We start from the raw sequence: 23,093 nt of genomic DNA, 5'->3' as shown, positions 1-23,093 counted from the left end.
GGGGAAATTAAAAATCATAAATAAATTTCTGACTGTATGTGGGAGGGGTGTCAGTGACCCAACCCTATGTTGTTTAAAGGTCAACTGTAGTTTGGAAAAGTAAGTAAAAAAAGGGACAACTGCAGCCTTCAACAGTTATAGCACTCTGGGGAAGAGATAGAATATGATTTATAGAGGTACTATAGTATCTGCATACCCAGTTTTCAACAACAAAAAACCCACAAAGAAACAGGAAAGTATGGCCCATTTAAAGGGACAAAAAAAAAAAAAAAGAAAAAAATTGGGTTAAACTGTCCCTGAGAAAGCCTATACATTGGACTTGACAAAGACTTTATACCAACTATATTAAGTATGTTCTAAGAGCGAAAGTAAACCATGGACAAAGAACTAAAAGAAATCAGGAAAACAATGTATGAACAAAATGGGAATATCAATAAAGAGATGGAAATTACGAAAACCCATCAAATTGAAATTCTGGAGCTGAAAAGTACAACTACAATGAAAAATTCATGACAGAAGTTTAACAAATTTAAGCACACAGAAAAAAGAATCAGCAAACTTGAAGACAGGACAATTTATATGGTTTGAAGATAGAATGAAAAATGGAAAAAAGCAAGCAGAGGTACTGGTGGAGTACCATCAAATGCAATAAGATATATTATGGGAGTCCCAGAAGGAGAAGAAAGGGGCAGAAAGAATATCTGAAGAAGTAATGAAAATAAATGTCTCAAGTTTGATGTTAGATACAAATCTACACATCCATGAAGCTCAACAAACTCCAAGAAACTGAAAGAGAACCACACTGAGACACATTATAGTCAAACTGCCAAAAGCCAAAAATGACAAAAACAGCAAGAGAGAAGCAACTCATCATGTATGACAAATTCTCAGAAAGATTAATAGCTTATTTCTCATCAAACCACACAGGCCAGCAGGCAATGAGATGACATATTTCAAGTAGTAGGGGAAAAAAAACCGTGTAAATCAAGAATTCTACATCCGGCAAAGCCAGTCTTCAAGAATGGAGAAATGAAGACTTCCCCACACAAGCAAAAGCTAAGGAAGTCTGTTACTAGCAAACCAGCCTTACAAGACATACTAAAAGGAATCCTTCAGGTTGAAATGAAAGAACATTAGACAATAACTGAAAGTAACTGAAAGCTCTATGAAGAAATAAGGAACATTTGTGGAAAGTATGTGTCTGCCTCAGGTTACACGTGAATCATGCCTCTTCATTTTGAGATTGTGATTCTGAAGGCAAATTACTTAATGTTTAGAAGAGTTGTTATGGGGATCCCTGGGTGGCGCAGTGGTTTGGCGCCTGCCTTTGGCCCAGGGCGCGATCCCGGAGACCCGGGATCGAATCCCACATCGGGTTCCCGGTGCATGGAGCCTGCTTCTCCCTCTGCCTGTGTCTCTGCCTCTCTCTCTCTCTCTCTCTCTGTGACTATCATAAATAAATAAAAATAAAAAAAAAAAAGAAGAGTTGTTATGATTAGACTTTTCTCTCTTATCCTGTCGATATGTTTTACTATTTATAAGATTAATTATATGATGACTGCCATAAATTTAAGAAACTCTAAGGCAAATCACTGACATTTACAGAAAGATGGTTTTGTACTGGCAACCATCTACATAAAGCTGTTTTGTTTTTTTTTTTTCTAGTGGTTTGAGTGAAGATATCTCTAAGTAGCCATTCTCCAAAGCAGGCCTTAGATGCAAGTAACAGTGAATAATGGTAATAATGATGATCAAAATCACAGTAACAGCAGTGGCAACTAATACATGCACTGTTTACCATGTACCAGATTATTCTAGTAAGGTAGGTATATTAGTATTAACTTTTTTAAAAATTAGGAATGACTTGCCCAATATTATATGACAGCAGAGCAGTCCTGAATCCAAAGTCTGCACTCTACACCACCACACTATGTGGTCCCTATTTCCTCTGATATACAAAATAGATTATAGAGGATCTTTATGATTGGCACAGGTAGTCAGACATTGGTCTACAGAGAACAAAGAATGAAACAAATTATGGTGGTGGGAATGGACGGCAGATAGGGGAACTACCATTTCTCTTGGCAAAAAAAATCACAAGCAGATTTATACTGCCTCTTGCTACTACTGGGCATTTACAGTGTTGTGCTGGGAAGGGAAAGAATGAAAAGAGGCTTGAGAAGTTATTTAAACCTTTTTGAGTTTTGCTACTAGATCTGGACTAAAATATAACTTTGCTTACATGGTGTAGGGTCAACAAAATCACCAACTCTTCTCCTAGCCAAATGGCCTCTGTTCCTTATCTAACAACTATAAAGAGACAAGTCCTGGTAGCTTTAATGTGTTCTGAGTTTGTTACAAGTTTATTCTTCAACAAACAATTATTTAGTGCCAAATACTAGGTGCTACTGAAATAAAAACAACAACAAACATGATCCTACTTCTAAATGGGACAAGACAATAATTTTAAATCTACTTGGTATATATACAGAAGGAATCAAGAGAAGGCAGTAATTAACTTTCCCTAAAGATGATAAATCTACAAGTACTGACTATACAAAAATATCTACAAAATGTCAATTCTTTATGGTTCAACCGAAATGAGGATATTTGAGCTAGTTCTTGTTGGGAAAAAGGGTAAAAGAATGGTACCAGAGGAAACTGTGGAGGAGACCATATTCCTTAACTTATATAGAACATTGTGTCTCTCTTATTTATATAAAACATCAGAAAATAGAGCACACATATAACACTTTGATTTTTCAAGTTGGTTTTTCCTACTTCATATGACAACTAGTTAAAAATTTAAAGTATCTTTTCTTGAATTCTTTAATAAAAGTAATCCTTTTGCCAAACTAAAGAATCACAAAAATGTAAAAACTCTAATCATAGAATAACATGGATAACAAAATGTTAGAAACTCTGGTACACATTGCGTTATACATATCTCAGATTTCCTAGGTTTGCTAGGAACCATAAAAACTGTGAAGACTTCCCAAAAGTAGTTATTTAAAAATTATCATTTTGTGTACAATCTTCCATGGATTAGTCATAAGTGGCTAATAAAGGGTGCCAAGTCTGAATTACTTAGATGCTCAATGGTGTTTATCTTTTAGTGGCCTTGATAAACAACTTAGGTGGCAGGTGTTTTTCTAACTCACAAAAATTCTTTCATTTGTTTAACCCATGATCATGTTGCTACTAAGCAGTGAGCCAGACCTTGAAAAACCATGTTGGGAAAACAAATTGGCCAAAATTGTTTCTAATTAGGCTGCAGATTTACTGCCAACTTTGTTTAACCACTGAATTTGGCTATAAGAAAGATTAGAGTTTTCTACTTCATTGAATGGATGCATAAATTTCAGTGCTAGATTCAAATTCCCAAACTCCTAATAGCACAAAGCTCTAGTAGGCTTTTTTTTAAAAAATATTTTATTTATTTAGAGACAGAGAGAGAGAAGCTGCCCCTCTAGTAGGCTCTTAATTAAACTAATTGCATTACGTGAGAGATCAAGCAAATATACAGAAAACAAATCATCTGCGCCATTCTGTCTGTGCTTGCTTAGCCAATTTTCCTCCCTACTTTCTAGCCTCCACATTTCCACTCTCAAAACTCCAACAACAAATACTTTCCTAATGTATATTAAGGCTTTTACTGTTGTCCTTTATTGTTAGAGATGCCTGTATAATGGCTCCAATTCTTCAGTAAAGTTTAAACTATTCTCTAAAATCACTATTATGTTTTTCCCCATGGTTATTATAAAACACAGTCTGTTATGTAAAAACCAAAGTAAATAAAGGTGCATATGACATAACCAAATAGTGGTACAGCCAGGAAATTACTTGATATGAGGTTAATATTAAAAAGTTCTTTTTAACCTATGGAAGAAAATAGCTTTCTCCTTTAAGGAGGAGGAAAAAGGGCAGCCTGGATGGTTTAGCGCCACCTTCAGTCCAGGGCCTGATCCTGGAGACCCGGGATTAAGTCCCACATCAGGCTCCCTGCATGGAGCCTGCTTCTCCCTCTGCCTGTGTCTCTGCCCCCCTCCCCCATAAATAAAATCTTTTAAAAAATTAATTTATAGAAACAGTCTATTATGTTCAGATATAAGTGCTTGTTTTCATAATTCTACCGCTTAACTTTTAATATTCTTAATTTAGCAAACATTTTCTGCAAAGGGTCAGAAAGTATTTTAGGCTTTTGTCCCAAGTCATCCCACATGAGAAAATGCAAACTCTCTTTTAAATAAGGAAACAATGTTTTTGAAATCAGGGGTAGAAGGGAATAGGTGAAGGTGAAGAATCGGTGAAGAGGCAAGAGAGGAAGCAATTAAAAAAACAGAGATATAGTCAAGCAGGAAAAGGATTAACTTCATTAAATTACCTTCTGTGGATCTCAATTCTTCTATTGAAGTATTTTTTATACCCAGGTTATCATCACTGTCACACTCTGTAAGGCAGAATCAATAAATGCAAATGTATTTCTGAAAGTTATTGTGCCACAAATTATGTACTCTCGAACAATATTATTTTCAATAACTTCTTCCTGCCCAAGCTTACTATTAGACTACTTTCCTTGTAGGTTTGCTTTTTTAAAATGCTTACCAAATACTACTTAAATCAAAGGGGGAAAAAGAATCTAATGAAATAGTCAATTCAAATTTTATCTCTATATACACCTTATCTGAAAATTTCTTTGAGCACAACTGTTGATGAAATATAAAATTCTATTATTAAAAAAAACCTGGAAATTAAGAAAAGCTAGTATGCTTGTTTAAATCTAGCAAATAAATGCCAAAGTTCATGAAATCTTAAAGTTTTTAAAAATGGTGAGATAACTCTTACTTTGAAAATCTTGCATTCATTGCTATAGAAACCATAGGTTTAAATTAGCAATGCCTCTTTCATGGCACAAGCTCACTTACCTGACATTTTTTATACTTTCATAAAAGGCCTAGGTCTATAAAAAGGACATGACTGATCAGGTATTGCAAAAGTCACCTAAAATTTGGTCCAGTGACCAAATATTGGATTTATCACTTTAACTACATTTTAATCAATATATATGTCATAGTGACTGAATCAGGGTTTAAATAACAATATAAGTCATATGGACATATTTGATTCTGTGGAAAATATGTAAAAAAATAAAGATTTTTAAAGTATTTCTAAAAAAACCACTATATTTCCACTTAATTTCTTTGCTGCAAAAATTTGTTTTAAGTCATCTTTTGCCCATTCCAGCAAAAATACTATTTGTTTAAACAATCTATTATATACAAGGCAGACAGACTTTTTAAATTAAATTCAACAATTCTTTCATATAACGTCTCCTGGATAGAGTATGATGCTAGCTGCATTTTCACAGCATGGGTGAACTTTTATGTTCAATATCTAATATGACTTTACAAATTTGTGTAATTGGTATGACTCTACAGATACCAACCATACTTAATACTTTCTTCCACCCATTCATTCCAAAATGAAGAAATAAAGCAAACAGACACGACAAAGTCCTAGGTACTGTGGCATTCAAATTCAACAAAAATTATTTCAAAGCATTGTAAAACCCGTTTTCAGTCTGAATTCACTAATTCATAACAAGCCTATGTTCAAGCTCATCCTTGTAATACCTAAGAAAAAAAACTCCAAGTCAGTTAATACTTTACATAAAACTTCAAGATGTTTAATTACTAAAGAACTATAACTAACTGAACACACAAAACTGTGTTTTTAAAAAGAAAATTTTACATAAATCAATATTCTTCAACTAAGCTACAAGATATGGCCAAGTTCTGTGATACTTAAGAGCCCACAAAATTTTTTATTTTTTTTTTATTTTTTTTTTAATTTTTATTTATTTATGATAGTCACAGAGAGAGAGAGAGAGAGAGAGGCAGAGACACAGGCAGAGGGAGAAGCAGGCTCCATGCACCGGGAGCCCGACGTGGGATTCGATCCCGGTTCTCCAGGATTGCGCCCTGGGCCAAAGGCAGGCGCCAAACCGCTGCGCCACCCAGGGATCCCCAAAATTTTTTATATAAGCAATCGTCACCAATGAAATAGTAAAGAATGGTAATGCAGAAATTCAGACACTGAAAAGTAGGGCTGAAATAGGGTTCCTTTGTTTAATTATGAGATAAAAGGGAACTTACAGTGATCACTTTCCTTGGCTATGTTTAATATATAATCAGCAATACCAGAAACCACAATCAAACCTTTTATTTTCTGCCTCCCCCCGCTATGCATCTGTCTAAATGTTATATTTTTTAAAATTCTTATATTTGGTACCTTTATACAAACACTGCAGCAAAATGACTCATTACCTTTATTTTTCAAGGAAATGATTAGAGTCAATAATCTACACTAAATTCTCTACATTATAAAACCAGGTATTTTTGTCAGTTAAAGCCTCGGCCTTAGTAGGAGATACTGATACTGATAAAGAGAACTGATAAAGTACTGATAAAGAACTGATAAACAGGGATCCCTGGGTGGCGCAGCGGTTTGGCGCCTGCCTTTGGCCCAGGGTGCGATCCTGGAGACCTGGGATCGAATCCCACGTCGGGCTCCCGGTGCATGGAGCCTGCTTCTCCCTCTTCCTGTGTCTTTGCCTCTCTCTCTGTGTGTGTGATTATCATAAATAAATAAAAATTAAAAAAACAAAAAACAAAACAAAACAAGAACTGATAAAGAGTACTGATAAAGTACTGATAAAGAGAAAAATACTTGTGTGGCTGGCCATAGGTAGTTCATTTGAACCTTTCTGGACCTCTACTCCCTCACCTATGAAATGCGAAAATCTAACACATCCTATCTCAAAGCGTTGCAAAGAGAATAACATGTGGAAGTTATTCTTTAAAAAAAAATTTTTTTAAAGATTTTATTTATTTATTCATGAGAGACACAGAGAGAAACAGAGAGAGGCAGAGATATAGGCAGAGGAAGAAGCAGACTCCATGCAGGGAGCCTGATGTGGGACTGGATCCCAGACTCCAGGATCATGCCCTGAGCCAAAGGCAGAGACACTCAACCTCTGAGCCACCCAGGCGTCCCAGAAATTATTCTTTAAACATGTTTTTAAACATCTTTAAACATTACAAACATAAAAAGGAGCTAGCACAGTGACACATTGTAGGCCCTCAATAAAGATTAGTTCCCTTTTGGGGAGAGTGGGTGGCTCAGTTGGTTAAGCATCTGACTCTTGATTTTAGCTCAGGTCATAACCTCAGAGTTGTGAGATGGGGAGTTCCACCTCGCTTTCGGCTCACTGCTGGGTGTGGTCTACTTAAGATGCTCTCTCTCTCCTTCTGGCCCTCTCCCGTGCCTCTCTTAAATAAGAAATTTTGTTCTATTTTTTTTTTTTTTATTAAAAGAAAAAGAGTTTTTAAGTAGGCTCCACACTGGGTGTGAATGGAGCCCAACCTGGGCCTGAAATCATGGCCCTGAGATCTAAACCTGAGCTGAAATCAAGTCAGATGCTTAACCAAATGAACCACCCAGGCACACCCTCTTTCTCTTCTTAAAAACATTTAAAGGAGTGCCTGGGTGACTTGGTTGAGCATCTGCCTTTGGGTCAGGTCAAGATCCAGGGCCCTGAGATGGAGCCAACATCGGGCTCCCTGCTCAAAGGGAAGTCTATTTCTTCTTCTCCCTAAGCCTCTCCCCCTTGCTTGTGCTCTCTCTCAAAATCCTTAAACAAAAAATTAAAAAAATACATTCGAATACTTTATTTAAGAGCGAGAGCAAAAAAAGGGCATGGGCAGGGAGAAAGGGAAAGGAGCAGAGGATAAGCAAGAACTCCGCACTCAGCAATGAACCAACTTGGGGCTGGATCCCATGACCCCAAGATCATGACCTTGGCCAAAACCAAGAGTCGGTAGCTCAACCGAGTTACTCAGGTGCCCCTCTTCTTTAAAACATTTAAGTGACAAATTATATCCATATCTTTGGAATGTGAGTCTTGAATTAGAATGAACATATACTGTGAATAAAATGTAAAAGATCTAAATAAAGAGAAAGTCTACCTGGCTCCTCTAATTAGAATTACTAGAAAGGATCTATGTATCTTGGCAAGTTCTAAAACTGTGAGTACAATAGGAAACAGAACTGATAAAGGATAAGGGGGCCAAAGGTGTCAATTAAGGACAAATTAATAGTGGTTTAAAAATATCTCTACAGGGATTTATATACGTTTATTATAGTTGTAATTAAAATGCTACCTAGGGCTGAAATCCTAAGGAGAGAATTTATAGGAAAAAAGCCACGACACATTCAAATCTCAAACTTAGTTTAAAGCTAACCTTGCTGCCAAGAGTAACTGATTCAGCCTAAGTCAGAGATCTAAAAAGCACCCATAAGGGATCCCTGGGTGGCGCAGCGGTTTGGCGCCTGCCTTTGGCCCAGGGCGCGATCCTGGAGACCCGGGATCGAATCCCACGTCGGGCTCCCGGTGCATGGAGCCTGCTTCTCCCTCTGCCTGTGTCTCTGCGCCTCTCTCTCTCTCTCTGTGACTATCATAAATAAATAACAATTAAAAAAAATATTGAAAAAAATAAATAAATAAATAAAAAATAAAAAAAAATAAAAAGCACCCATAATAAAGCTATTTAGCTGTTCCTTCCATACCAAGCAAAAAAGCAAAACCTTATGGCAAACTGACTGGACGTTCTTATATGGAACCAGCCACTCTGAATATCTATCTATATTTTTACTGAGATAAATACCTCCTGAAAAAAAAAAAAAACCTTCAAATAACTGAAAAACTGGCAAAGACTAAAAGTAAGACACTACATAATCATGATTTTCATGATACTATTCAACAGAATCTTCCTTGTTTATATAGGAAGCTCCAGTATACTATCACTTTCTGGTCCATTTAATAATGGAAAATTTCTGAAAAGTTAAAGAACTAAGAAGTTCAAAACTGCTATCATTCATCTGTGCTATGGTAGATTTTTAAAAAACTGAAAACTCAGCAGACTGTCTCTAAATCAATGATTAATATGAGAGAAGTATTCACTCTATTTTATTTACAGTATGAATTTTTGTCATTAGGATCCTAAAGAGAGTTTTGTGAGTTGGTTGGTAACTAGGAGCCTTGAGACCACAGATCCCCTGAAATTGTATGTGATATTGTATATAAATGTTCATTTTTGAGGAAAGAAACATAGAAAGCTCTTTGTCAGATTCTTGAAAAGGTCTACTAATTTCCACCCTAAACCACACTGCCTTAAGAAACTGGTTGTCAAATCTGAAGAAAGGAACACTGTGCTAACAGGCTAGAAGAAAGGAGTTATCCTGGCATTCTTGCAGTAACCAAAAGTGCCTAATGGTCCAAGAAGAATTAGAGTATTTGTAGACATTGGGAAAAATTTGTAAGTCCCAATATATGTCAAATATCATTTTTAAACAAATATTATTCTAGTATTTACAAAGCCATTTGTTAGGAAAGATGATGGAATAGTTATCCAAGGACTGTTCTTTGATTTTCTCATTATAAGGTTCATTACTAAGCAATTTGATATCTTTAAGTCTCCCATAAAGAAAAAAATATGTCTTAAACGGAATCTGAACATACTGTGATTCAGTATAACTTACATTTTTGAATTTTAGAGTTAGTTACAAAAGCATCTTCAAATCTAGGTCTAAATGAAACATGATTTAAGGACTATATACATCATTGGCCACTTAGTAATTTTCATTACTTTTAAAATGTAGTGGCTATAGCACATGAAAAGACGCTCAACATCACTAATCATTAGGGAAATGGGAACCAAAACCACAATGAGATACCACTTCACACCCATTAGGATGGCTATCATCAAAACCAAACAAAACCTAGAAAATAACAAGTGTTAGCAAAGATGTAGAAAAACTGGAACTTTTGTACACTCTTGGTAGGGAAGTAAAATAATATAGTCATTATGGAAAACAGTATGGTAATTTCTCAAAAAATTAAAAATAGAACTAGCATATGATCCAGCTATTCCACTTCTTGGTATATACTCAAAAGAAATAAAGGCAGGGTCTTCAAGAGATTATTTGTATACCTATGTTGACAGCAGCATTATTTACAATAGCTAAAAACATGGGTACAATGCAAGTATCCATTGATGGATAAGTGGAAAAGCAAAATAAAGTCTATACATAAAACAGTATTATTCAGCCTTAAAAAGGAAGGAAATTCTGACATTTGCTGTAACACAGATGAAACCTGAGAACTTTATGCTAAGTGAAATAGGCTACCCATGAAAAGACAAATGCTGTATGATCTCACTCATATGAACTACTTAGTCAAAATACTATAGAATGGTGTTTGCTGGGGGTTGCTGTAGAGTGGGGTTTGCTGGGGAGTTACTGTTTAATGGGTATAAAGTTTCAGTTTTGCAAGATGAAAAGAGCTCTGAAAATGGTGATGGCTGCACAAACTGTAAAAGCAGGTAACACCACTGAAGTAACTCTTCAGAATGGTTAAGATGGTAAGTCTTATGTTCTGTATATTTTACCACAGTAAGAACTACTGGAAATAAAAATAGTGGCTAGGAATCATACTTTCTTCCTATGACAGTAATAATAAAAATAGCTATTTATTGAGCACCTATAATACTTTATATGCTGTGCTAGACACTTTATACATATCACTAATTCTTATGATTTTTTGGATATAAAAAGTGAGGGTCAGAAGAAGTTGAGTAACTTGCCTGAAATCACACAGCAAGGAAGCAGCAAAGTTAGCATTCAAACCAAAACAAAGCCCATGCCCTTCTTTATGCACTGTACAATATCTGTATTTCACAAAAATTCAGAATAAAATACACAGGTGCCCCCCAAACAGCACTAAATTTAAAAGAGCACTGAATATGAATGAACGATTAAAAAAAATAGCACATAAGGGGTACTCATAGGGAAACAATCAGCTTGTAACAATAACCTATACCTTACCTCTAACCCTAAAATACCCATGCAGACCTACTTATATGCAGCTCTCATTCCAAATAAAGTTGGTAAGAAAAGCAAATCCTAGCAGGTTTCACAGTGACAATTACAAAAGAAATGCTCCCCAAAGCAGTAGCATAGAAGGAAAAAAGGGTTGGCCTTGGGTGGCAAATATTAAAATTTAAGGATTTTACAGGATATTAAGTAGATGTTAGGGACTAGGGAACGGATGGTAAGAGTAAAAGAAAAAGATAAAAAAAAAAAAAAAAAGGCGGGGGGGCACTTGATGGGATGAGCACTGGGTGCTATGTTATGTTGGCAAATTGAACTCCAATAAAAAGAAAATAAAAAACAAAAAGAAAGAAAAGAATAAGCATAAAAGTAACCAGTACATCATTAAAAAAAAAAAAGGCATCAACCAAAGATAAGCAAAGAGATGAAAACAAAAATTACAGAATAGGAAGATAAAAAATTCAGTACTAAGCTGTGACACAAATATGCAAAACAGAGTTGATTTTCCTTTAAAGAAGAGTTGGGCTAGTAGACTAATGATTCCTAACTGTGCAGAAGTAAATTGATCCACTGTAATTCAGTGATGAGAGTAAAATTCTTCAGGGCGGGTTTTTCAATTGAAATGTGGCTCCAAAAATGCTGAAAGAAAAAAATAGCTAGGAGGAGAGTTGGAAAACTTAGAGCATAGAGTAAAAATGCCAAAAATAGTTTTTCATTGAGGTAATTCATCAAAATCTTCAAATCTTATTCATGGCTGCAAACCATTAGTATATTTAAAAATTTATTCTTCTATCCACATTTATTTCAGAACTTATGAAAAAACTCATCTGAATTCTTAGAATTGCAACTTTTCTTAAATACGTGTTAGTGAAACTGACCATCAGCACGTATTTTCACTCAACAATAGCAAAAAGTTAGAGAAGAGTGTGTAAATCCTGGGAATAGGATAGGAGGTCTACCCCTTTTAAGGAATTAAAGATCTTCTCAGGACTTCATTTTTGTTCCTGCCAATCTCTTAAAATTGTTTCTATTTTTGGCATATTATTATTTATTGCTTTCTTGTTTATCCTATAAGCAATTAGTTTTCTGAAAAAGTGAAGTTAAATTTGCATCTTAAAAACTGAAAATTTGGATTGAGCTTTGCAAAACTCTACTGACATATTTCAAATCACAAATATGTATTTTATATACATGAATACAGATTTTATCTATTAGATCAGAAAAGGCTCCAGAAAATTATGAAATCATCCTTCTTCTAAAACACTAAAGAATGAGAGAAAAGGAAAAAATAGATATGAGAGCATGATGCTTTAGAAAGCAGCCAGTAGTTCCACTAGTGGACAGCAGTTTATTGGTTTCTCTCAGCAGTGAAGTCTCCTCCTCTTGGGTGGTTTGCACTGTGACTGCAGCTGCGTACCTTTGGTGGTATCAGATATGCTATTTAACAAGGCACACATCATATCTCCCTCTAAATGGTGAGGGTTTAGTATATGTGCTGGCCTCTGAGTCTTCTTAAATTGATTCTCTAGCTCCAGAAAACCTTGATCTCCTGAGAGGATGGTGAAAGGAATTTGCTTGGGTAGTTGTTCATCTAGACGGCCAGCCTAAGTTGGAACAAAATGCATATGTTGATAAAAATCAGCACTTGAGGTTTAAATTAAGTTACATCTATTTCAGAATGAACACATGCCTAGAAAGATACACTCATTTATTTAAGATTTTATTATTTTTAAAATTAATCTCTACACCCAATATGGGGTTCAAAATCAATCCTGAGATCAAGAGTCACATACTCCCCTGAATGAGCCAGCCAAGCACACCTAGAAAGCTATATTTAGCTGGTTTTTTAGCTCCTACAAAGTATGATATAAAGCTCTCCTTCATAAATAAAATATGCCACATTTAATCAAACGTAAAATGCTATCAATTATCAAATCTTTTATGTGCCACTCAAAAAAGAAAAACAAGTAAGTTAAAAGAAGTTAAACAGGATGTCCTCACATAAAGCTGGAATGTTATAAGGGCTACACACTTAATTTAAAGGGTAAATAAGAAATAAATCTGCCATAGAGAGAAAAAAGCAAAGTAATTTGCATAATTTAATCTTGGTACACTGAATAAATGGAAAAGAAAAGGTCTTGTGGTTTTTTTTTTTTTTAAGATTTTATTTATTTTTTCATGAGAGACATAGAGAGGCAGAGACACAGGCAGAATGAGAAGCAGGCTCCCCACAGGGAGCCTGATGCAGAACTTGATCCAGGGACCCCGGGATCACAACCTGAACCAAAGGCAGATGCTCAACTGCTGAGCCACCCAGGTGCCCCATCTTGTGGTTTAAACTGTAAGCAGCAGCCAACAAGTTTGCAGACAGGGTGCCTGGCTGGCTTAGACCGCAGATCATGAGACTCTTGGTCTTGGAGTCATGAGTTCAAGCCCCATGTTGGGTGAAGAGATTACTTAAATAAATAAAAAGACTCAAGGGGTCCCAAAGTGGTTCATTTGGTTCAGAGTCTGACTCTTGATTTCGGCTCAGGTCATGACATCATGGTTGTGAGACGGAGCCCTTTGTGGAGCTTAAGATTCTCTCTCTCTCTCTCCCTGTCCCTCTTCACTCTCAAAATACATACATACATACATATATAAAAAGCTTTAAAACAGACACACACACACAAAAACCCAAAAAACAAACTTGCAGAGTAAATTCATGTTATTAGTGTGACATGTAAATCCTTAAGCAGAGAACTGAATTTAAAATGGGTCTCAGGTTGGTAGTTTCTCTAGGTGACTGGCAGACACAAAAGCAAATGAAAATCCCATCTAGGTCAACGGTGATTGTTAAGGTGCCTTCCAATTTCAGAGATGTCAAATTGTGAAAGTATCTTAGCATACCTCAAGTACAATGTCATCTCTTGATCATTATTCTATAAATAATTAAGGTTCTACAATGAGTAGGTGACAGTCTGCTAGGAATTGAAGAAAAGCAGTAAATATGATATGGGCCCTCGCCCTCATTAGTCATAAGTAGAACCTGATACAGAAAGTATTATACAAAAATACAGAATTGAAGAATGTTCTGTGGTGTCATTATGATCCAAGTGGAAAAGAAATTCTAAGTAGGTCCTAGACTGACATTAGATTTTGAATAAAACAATCACTCACGTGCATACAGATAGCAAAATCAGCAGCATCTTTTCTTTTACTACAACGAGGATGAAGGAAGAAGCACCCAATCCTATTCAGGTAATTGTAGATCTTACAGTTGAGGGGAGGCTTCCAATTGGTGTTTCCTCCTATGATTTTTAGAAAAGGCATATATGATTGTCAAACAGAAAATAAGAACAGAACACTAGATACAACTGAAAGCTTAATCAAAAAAAAAAAAAAACACAAGAGAAAAGTTTTTCTAGAGGGTATGCACTAGATTAGAATGCAGAACTCAGTTCTAGTACTGGTATCACAATTTTGTTGCTTTACAATCTTGGCAAAAGAGGTCGACTTGCTGAATCTGCCTATTCATCTGGAAACATATAGGTATGTTAGTAAGAAACAAAAGTAGTATGTGTGGAAAGTCTATGAATGGTATAATTCTATAAAACCGTATTAGTGATTTTTTCACAAATACTTCAAGGCTGGGACACCTGGGTGGCTCAGCGGCTGAGCGTCTGCCTTCAGCTAGGAGTGTGATCCTGGAGTCCTACATTGGGATCCCTGCACGGAGCCTGATTCTCCCTCTGCCTATGTCTCTGCCTCTCTCTGTGTGTCTCTTATGAATAAATAAATGAAATCTTAAAAAAAAGTACATCAAGGCTACTCAGTGGATAGAAATTATGGGCAATCAGCAAAGCTAAATTTACTAAAAGACTATACTGGATAACTTAACCAGGTCAGTATATTTGTATCTTAAATCCAATCCTTCTCTTTATATGTTGTTTCCTATCAAACATGAAATTTTCTGGATGTTCACTATAGTAAACTTCTATAAACCAAAGAAGTCTCTCTCCATTTGGTCAGTGGTTTGTAGAGAGATACTTAAATGAAGCTGCACATTTATGAACAATAAGGATGAACTGTAGGGGCAGTTATGGAATGCTGAAAATCATACTAGTTCTGTAGCCATGAGGCCCAACTAACGGAGTTCAAAAGAACAGTACTATTTATTAGTTTTATACTCTGAAAAAAATAAACTTCTCACAATACTTCCTTATATTTGAAAAAAAAGAGATCGGGACACCTGAGTGGCTCAGTGGTTGAGCGTTTCCCTTTGTCTCAAGGTGTGATCTCGGGATCCGGGATCGAGTCCCACATCGGGCTCCTTGCAGGGAGCCTGCTTCTCCCTCTGCCTAGGTCTCTGCCTCTCTCTCTCTCTCTTTCTGTGTCTCTCATGAATAAAAATAAATAAATAAAATCTTAAAAAAATAAAAAAATTAAAAAGGAGATAAACATAATAATCAGTAAGCACAGGTTAATGCCAAGCACAGTACCTAGCATATTGTAGATACTGAATAAAAGCTTTTGAAATATGTATCTAGTGATCCACAAACTTTAGGTTACCAAATAGAGTTAATATTTATTACAGAGAAATGTAAAGAGAAACATATTCTAGCAGAGTAGCTATAATGCAAAATGACCATATTCTAATTAAGTTTGTATGTTCTAATCAGGAAGGTTCAAGAGCAGTCCTTTTAACATGAAACATATTCTAATGGAAAAAAGAAGAGGGTATCATCTCAAATGTTTTCCTTATCAACCATACCTTGAAAACCCCAAATAAATGTTCCTTGGTTAAGATGTCCTGGTAGATGACCAAAAAAGTTTGACCAGTTATCAAAGTCTACAAAGACTATATGAGTCATGGTTCGCAGATAATCCAAATCTGGAAGTTCAACAACTTCTTCATCTGAGAAGAGAGAAATATTAACCTGAATTTGGTAAGAATTAGCTAAAAACATTTTAATTGGTCAAGTTTAAAAGATACTAGAGAATATACAAAATATTAATTTCTAAACCTTTTCATGAAGCCCAAACTTGTACAATACAGTATAGGTACACCAGATAAAAAATATTCTGAACATTTTTCAAAAAATTTTATTCTATATATAAATGCTATTGACCCTAAGCCTGCCTTTCTTTTTCTGATTTTTTAAAAAAAATACATATTTATTCAGTGTCATGGTTACATTTAGCAATCAACAGCATGGGTGTTAAAAAAAAAAAAATTTACACTAAAATCCTTTGTTGGAATGCTTTACACTTTCCATAGAGCAGAAACTAAAATAACCTGTTATATAATTAGTCACAAATACAGTCCTCAAGTTTTGTGCCCATACACATGAGTATTGTCTAGAACATGTCTCTTCATAGCAGCAAGGCCCTGCCATCACTGTGCTTGGCTGAGTTCACAAATCTGTTGTAACCTGTAGCTTCCCTGTCACTTCTCTGGCTCTTCTCCTGCTAATAAGCTTTATTTCATGGCAGTAAGTAAACCTTCTGCCACTGTCATAGCTACTGCTGCTGTGGAACTGCCATAGCCACCTTAGTTTTGTGGTTTGGCATAATATTGGCCTCCACCACCACAGAGGCCAGCCAGAGCTTCTGCCTCCAAAATTTTCGTCTTTCATGGGTCCAAAATTTCAAGACTGATTGTTGTAATTGCCAAAATCATGATAGCTGCTACTACCTCCAAAACTGCTCCCACCACTACCAAATCCTTATAGCTAAGACTTTCTTTAAAAATAATTTATATAAGCAATTTTTAAAATAATAATATACTGGAAGAACTAGAAGGCCAAGTTTTGAGGCAAATAACCAAAACCTTGCACTGTCCATCAAAATAAAATTTCAAGGTTGCCTGTTAAGAACTTCTCCTTCTACCAGTTTTGTCCTTTTCCCAATCTAGACTTATTAGTAACCTGCTAGCTATGTGATTAAAAATCCTAGAGGAGAAATGAAATAACCTACAACCCTGCTACCATAAAGTGGTGCATAAGAGGTAATGGTAGCACACCAGCACCTCCCACCATAAACATATCTTTCTTGGTTCTCTTAGGTTCTTTCCTCTTCCACCATTCTCCAACTCTTGTTTTTTACCCCTTTCAATTCTTTCATACTTTTCTATCTTGATAAGGCCTTGAAGTTTCTAGTGGTAGCAATACAAACCTTAATATCTTAAATTATTTCCAAAATGACTAGGTTTTACTCTACTCTAGGTGACAGTTGGTTAAGTGTCTGATTCTTGGTTTCAGCTTAGGTTGTGATCTCAGGGTCGTGAGATCAAGCCCTGAGCTGGGCTCTGTGCTCAGCACTGAATCTGCTTGAGATTGTCTTTCTCCCTCTCCCTCTGCCCCTCCCACTCATGTGCACGCACATTCTCTATCTCAAATAAATAAATCTTTAAAAATAATTCTATTCAAAATTTTCATATATCCTCATTGTCCTCACTATACATTGTATAATTTATCAAGAGCTGATAGATATTTAAAAGAATTTACACTTAAAATTATACTTCTAAATAAAATAAAAACACTGCACTCTTCCACACTTAATCTTATCCCATGGTGCAAGAAAGAAGTCTAGAATAAGTACAAAGAGATCTATCTATACCTCAATTTTCTCCTTGGTTTCTTGCTACCACTTGTAACTCTAATTCTAATTGCTATTTTAACTTTAAGTAAAAGTTTTGCTTCCAAGAAAATCATAACAAAAATATATGAATTCTGATCTTTAAGATTTCTCATACTTATAGAATAAGACCAAAATATGAGGATGTGGGGAAAAAAAGAACCCTTGTACACTGTTGGTGGGAATGCAAAACTGGTACAGCCACTGTGGAAAACAATATAGAGGAGGTTCCTTGAAATCAAAAATACAATTGCCATATAACCTAGTAATTCTATTAGGGATTAGTTACCCAAAGAATACAAAAATATTAATTTAAGAAGATATATGCACCCCTTTGTTAATTGCAGCATTATTTACAATAGCCAAGTGTCCACTGATAGATGAATGGATAAAGAAGATGTGGTGTATGTGTATAATCTATAAACTGAATATTAGCCATAAAAAAGGAATGAAATCTTGCCATTTTCAACAACATGGATGGATCTAGAAAGTATAATGCTAGAAAAACAAATACCATAGGACTTCATTCATGTGGAATTTAAGAAACAAAACAAAGAAAAAAGACAAACAAAAAAAACATTATTTTTTGGGGGTGGGGGGGAACAGATTCTTAAATACAGAGACTGATGATTATCAGAGGAGGGGAGAATGGATGAAACAGGTTAAAGGGCTTAAGAGTACATTTGATCAAAAAAAAAAAAAAGTACATTTGATCATAATGAGCACGGAGTACTATATACAATTGTTGAATCACTATATTGTACACCTGAAACTACTATGTTAGTTACAGTGGAATAAAAAAATATTTTTAATAAAAAAATAATTAGCCAACAACAGGAAGAGAAAAGTCAAAATAGCAACAAAGAATTCACTTGGCTAATTTTTTTAATGCACCTAAATCTGAATGGTAAGAATCTGAATGTTCAGGATAACTTTCATACATGACTTTCAGGGGATCCCTGGGTGGCTCAGCGGTTTGGCGCCTGCCTTTGGCCCAGGGCGCGGTCCTGGGGTCCCAGGATCGAGTCCCGCGTTGGGCTCCCAGCATGGAGCCTGCTTCTCCTTCCTACTGTGTCTCTGCCTCTCTCTCTCTCTATGTCTGTCATAAATGAATAAATAAATCTTTAAAAAAAAAAAAAACAAATCTGACTTTCAGAAAGACTATCAATTTCCATCATCTCTCAAAATCCCCATGCTTTCTGTAAAAGAAAATGTTACCTTAAACATATTGTTTAAAGCTAATATATATGTTCTTTGTTCCCTAAAGTTTAGAATAGTTGAATATTTAGATATTAATATTTATTAGTGTTTAGGAATATACATCCCTAAAAAGTTACACTACAGTAATTAATCATCCGTTTCTTCAAAATCAAATCATTATTAGCTTTCTCAAATCTGATGGCTACAATAGGTGTATATTTCTCTATTAGCATGTGAAATTTGCACAGACATTAGAGTTGTAAAGCCGTACCTATATTCTGACAGCTTAGGTCATTCTCAGCTCCTTTCTCCACGTCCAAATTTTTTGGATGGCTTACTGTCTGTTTCGGTTTTCTCTCTGTACGTGAGGCACTGGCAGCAAATTTGTACAGGCTTGTTTTCTCAGATCCAAAATGAGCCACACTGGGTTTCTGTAAAAAGCAATGTTTCCTATGGAAGTGCTGCTGAGCACTCTCAGGATCATGAAATGCTTTAGTACAGGTGCCACACTTGATTACATACTGCTGCTCCTCTTCCTCCTCACTGATTTCTTCTCTGTGCACTTGATGGATATGAGTATTGATGTCACTCATGCTCTGTGCTGTTGCTGAACACAAGGTGCATCGAAACCACAGTTTACCTTTATCCAGCATGATTTGGAGACATCTACTATAATCTTCCTTTCTGTTGACTTTACAGATGTAACTCTCACGGCAACCACAGGTTAACAGGTTACTGGTCTCTATCACCGGAAAATCATTTTCAGTTTTAATTGAAGTTTCAGTTTTTTCAGACACAAACACATAATCTATGCTGTGGTGATCCTTATAATGACTTAAAAATGCTTCTTCCACATTAAAGATAAGATCACAAAGCCCACAGAAGTACTTAATCTTTATTTCATTGTTATGCTCATCTTGGCAATGGCGGTATAGTGTTTCTACCTTGTGAAAAGTCTTTTTGCAGTGGGCACAGCTATATCTATGAAATTGATGACTTGCTAAAGACATGCAATGCTGTTTTACACATTCTTGGGAATCAAACATATCTTCACAAATTCGGCATTGCCATTTACCCCTGGGAGGACTGTTTGCTGGAGAATGATCAATAATAGTAATAGTTGAAGAAGGATTCTTAGCAGTCACATTATTCACCAATGTTGTAGAAGAGGATGGCATAGTTTCACCTTCTACCTCATTCATCTCATAAAAATATCTGTGTCCATTATGAAATTCAGTCACATGTGCCATGATAGTCTCTTTTCTTGTCAACTCCTTTTTGCATGTCCGACACCAGAAAAGAAAGTTATTTAAATGTGCCCCTCCATGAATCCGGCTCATATGTAAACGGATAACTCCTGAATCTTCACTCACCTTTCCACAGACCACACACTTATAACACATTGTGTTTGCTAAGAATACATGCTTTTCTACTGCATCTTCACTTGGGAATCGTTGATGGCATTCACAAAACCAAGTTTTTACAAGTGACTTTTCTTTCTGAATACAAACCATACTTTCATGGCTTCTACCTTCTAAGTTCATCTTTTTTGGAACAGTGGTACAATCTGGTGAGCTCGATTCTTGAACAGACAGAGTTCTCTTAAGTGATGAAAATTTTGACTGATCTAGCAATAGATGCAAGTCAGAAGAAGGTTTGTTATCTTCACTGATGTGGCAATAAAGTAAGACTGATTCTTCCATTGAGGTAATGACTCGGATTTTGTGCCCTGAATTCTGCTTGTGATTTCGGGTACTGTTTTCATCCATAAAGATTTGGTTGCAATTTGGACAATATCCTCTTACTATGAATTTTTCTGCAACTTGGGCAATGCTCTTCTCAGCTACAGCTACAGGACCAGCATTTCGACAACGAACTCTAAATTGGATAAAAAAATAAACTCTTTCGTAAGTACTTTCTAAATACAGTACCTCTGCTTTTTAACAGGAATTATAAACAATGCATACAGAAAGCACTAAAAGATATTTTTCAATAAAAATGCAGATAACAGAATAATTTCAACTCACAATACCTGAGTATTACCTATATTGTCTGTTTCTACTCCATATATTAGAATAGTAAAACTAGAATCAAAAGATTAAAAAATTCATATAAATATTTGGAAAATGAATCCTTAACTCTTTAGAAGTTAAACAAAAAATTTTCAATAAATCTAAGGGTCACAGAAAAAAGGGGAAAAGGTAATATTTTTAAATGGGGACACCTGGGTGGCTCAGTGGTTAAGGGTCTGCCTTCGGCTCAAGGCATGATCCTGGGGTCCCAGAATGGAGTCTTACATTGGGCTCCCTGCATGGAGCCTGCTTATCCCTCTGCCTACATCTCTGCCTCTCTGTCTCTCATGAATAAATAAAATCTTAAAAAATATATTTTTAAATGAATGAAAATGAAAACAGCTTATCAAAATCAGAGGGTAAAGCAATGCTTAGAAGAAAATTTATAACTTTAAATGTTTATATAGAAAAAGGTCTAAAGTCAATATAAGCTGCTACCTTAAGAACCTAGAAATGGATAAGCAAATGAAGCCCAAAGTTTAAAGAGAGCAGAAATGAACAAAGTAAAAAAAAAATGGACAAACAACAGAGAATCATCAGTAAAAAATTCTGGTTGTTTTAAAGATCAGCAAATATTTGTTTGTGATAGATTACAGAAATAAATATAAAAGCTAAAAAAAAAGCTAAAAAAAACTGAATTTCATAAAAAATGAAGTAAACAAAATATATTCCTGAAGCAAGAATAAGCAAAGGATTCTCAGGATAGAGAAAATAACAATAAAAAGAAAACCACTAAGTTATACTTGAGATTAAAAGCTTCTGCTCATGAAAAGACATAAACACATGAAAAAGTACCCAACATCATTGTTCATCAGGGAAATGCAGATTAAAACCACAAAGAGACACTCAAAAGAACAGCTATAATGAAGAAGACAATACGAAACCTTGGCAAGGATGCAGAGTAACTAGAACTCTCATACCTTGTTGGTACAAACACTTTGGGAAAATATTTAGTAGTTCCTTATCAAATTAAATATACATCTACTCTTTGATTGCAGCAAGTCCACTCCTAGATATTTAATCCAAGATGAATGAAAACATATGTCCGTAAGAAGACTTGTATAAAATATATACAGCTTTATTCATAATAGCTAAAAATCCTAAATAATCCAAATGTCCATCAACATGAGAATGAATAAACAAATTGTGCTAAGTTCATATAATAAAATTCTACTTACCAATAAAAAGGAACAATGTACTGAAAATACCACAATGTACAGGAAAATACCACAATGGAGACTGCAGGGGTGAGAAGGTGGGAAATGACTGGGAAGGGACACATGGAACTTTCCGCAGAAGGGTGATAAATTATGATAAAAGTATAGGTTAACAGATGTACCCATTATGGCAAAATCATAAAAGTTACGATGTATACACTGTAATGAATTTAATTTGTATCTCAAAAACAGAACTTTTAAAAATAAGGGGAATAAGGAGTATATAAGCAGCATTGATTATTATTAAAGCTGGGGTAATGGGTAAAATGGAAGTTCATTATACTATTCTGTTGACTTCATACAGTTGAAATTTTACATAATAAAAAATTAAGAATAAAAATAGCAGGCAGAACCAGGATTTCAACTCATGAAATACAAGTTAGAATATAAGTTAGAACCAGGACTATTAAACTTAGTAGTTACACTGAGTATATACAAAGTAATTATATTCTACTGCCTCAAGTTTATTGAGAACCTATTTTTCTTGAAGGTTTGTGAAAATAATTGCAATTGTCATTTAGTAGATACAAACTTTTAATACATTTTAATAGTATAACAGGAAAACAGACTGAAAAGACACAGTAGTAAGGAGAAAATATGTACAGACTTTGTTTGGATCATGATTCCAACATCCCAAATGTGTAATAAAAAATTTCTTCAGATAATCGGGGAAATTTGATAACTAAGTAGTCGATGCTATTAAATTGATTAGTATCAATTTCTAAGGTGTGGTAATAGTATTATAGGATTAAAAAAAAGAAGAGTCTTTACTATTTATTTATAGTTACATATTGAAGTATTGAAGTATTTACAGATAGGATGACATGATTTAACTCTGAAATAACAACTTGCAAGGGGTGACAATATAAATGAAACACGATAGTCATGTTTTGCTAATTACTGAAGTTGGGTGAAAGGTACACTGTGGGTTGTACATTGCTTGATAACTTCCATTATAAAGCCATGATTATTTAATAAATTTGGCCTTTCACTGCAATTTAATCTTTCATATGATATGATACTTTCCATTCTGGCT

General features: G+C 35.2%; 1 protein-coding gene across 3 annotated transcripts in view; it reads right to left on the bottom strand.

Annotated features, from left to right (window-relative positions):
* The window catches only part of ZNF451 (zinc finger protein 451), a 90,147-nt gene that overhangs the window by 8,568 nt on the left and 58,486 nt on the right, over positions 1 to 23,093 (bottom strand). For 2 of the 3 annotated variants that reach the window (XM_038554411.1, XM_038554412.1), the window contains 5 exons: positions 19,040 to 20,646; positions 15,704 to 15,847; positions 14,110 to 14,240; positions 12,368 to 12,554; positions 4,385 to 4,450 (listed from right to left, as the gene is read on the bottom strand). In XM_038554411.1, the coding sequence (XP_038410339.1) occupies positions 4,385 to 4,450; positions 12,368 to 12,554; positions 14,110 to 14,240; positions 15,704 to 15,847; positions 19,040 to 20,646 (2,135 nt within the window). The remainder of the gene's footprint in view (positions 1 to 4,384; positions 4,451 to 12,367; positions 12,555 to 14,109; positions 14,241 to 15,703; positions 15,848 to 19,039; positions 20,647 to 23,093) is intronic. The other variant, XM_038554413.1, reaches the window with a different exon arrangement.

This window comes from Canis lupus, chromosome 12 (genome assembly GCF_011100685.1).
Source record: "Canis lupus familiaris isolate Mischka breed German Shepherd chromosome 12, alternate assembly UU_Cfam_GSD_1.0, whole genome shotgun sequence".
NCBI lineage: Eukaryota > Metazoa > Chordata > Mammalia > Carnivora > Canidae > Canis > Canis lupus.
This window is presented reverse-complemented; position numbering and strand designations above follow the sequence as displayed.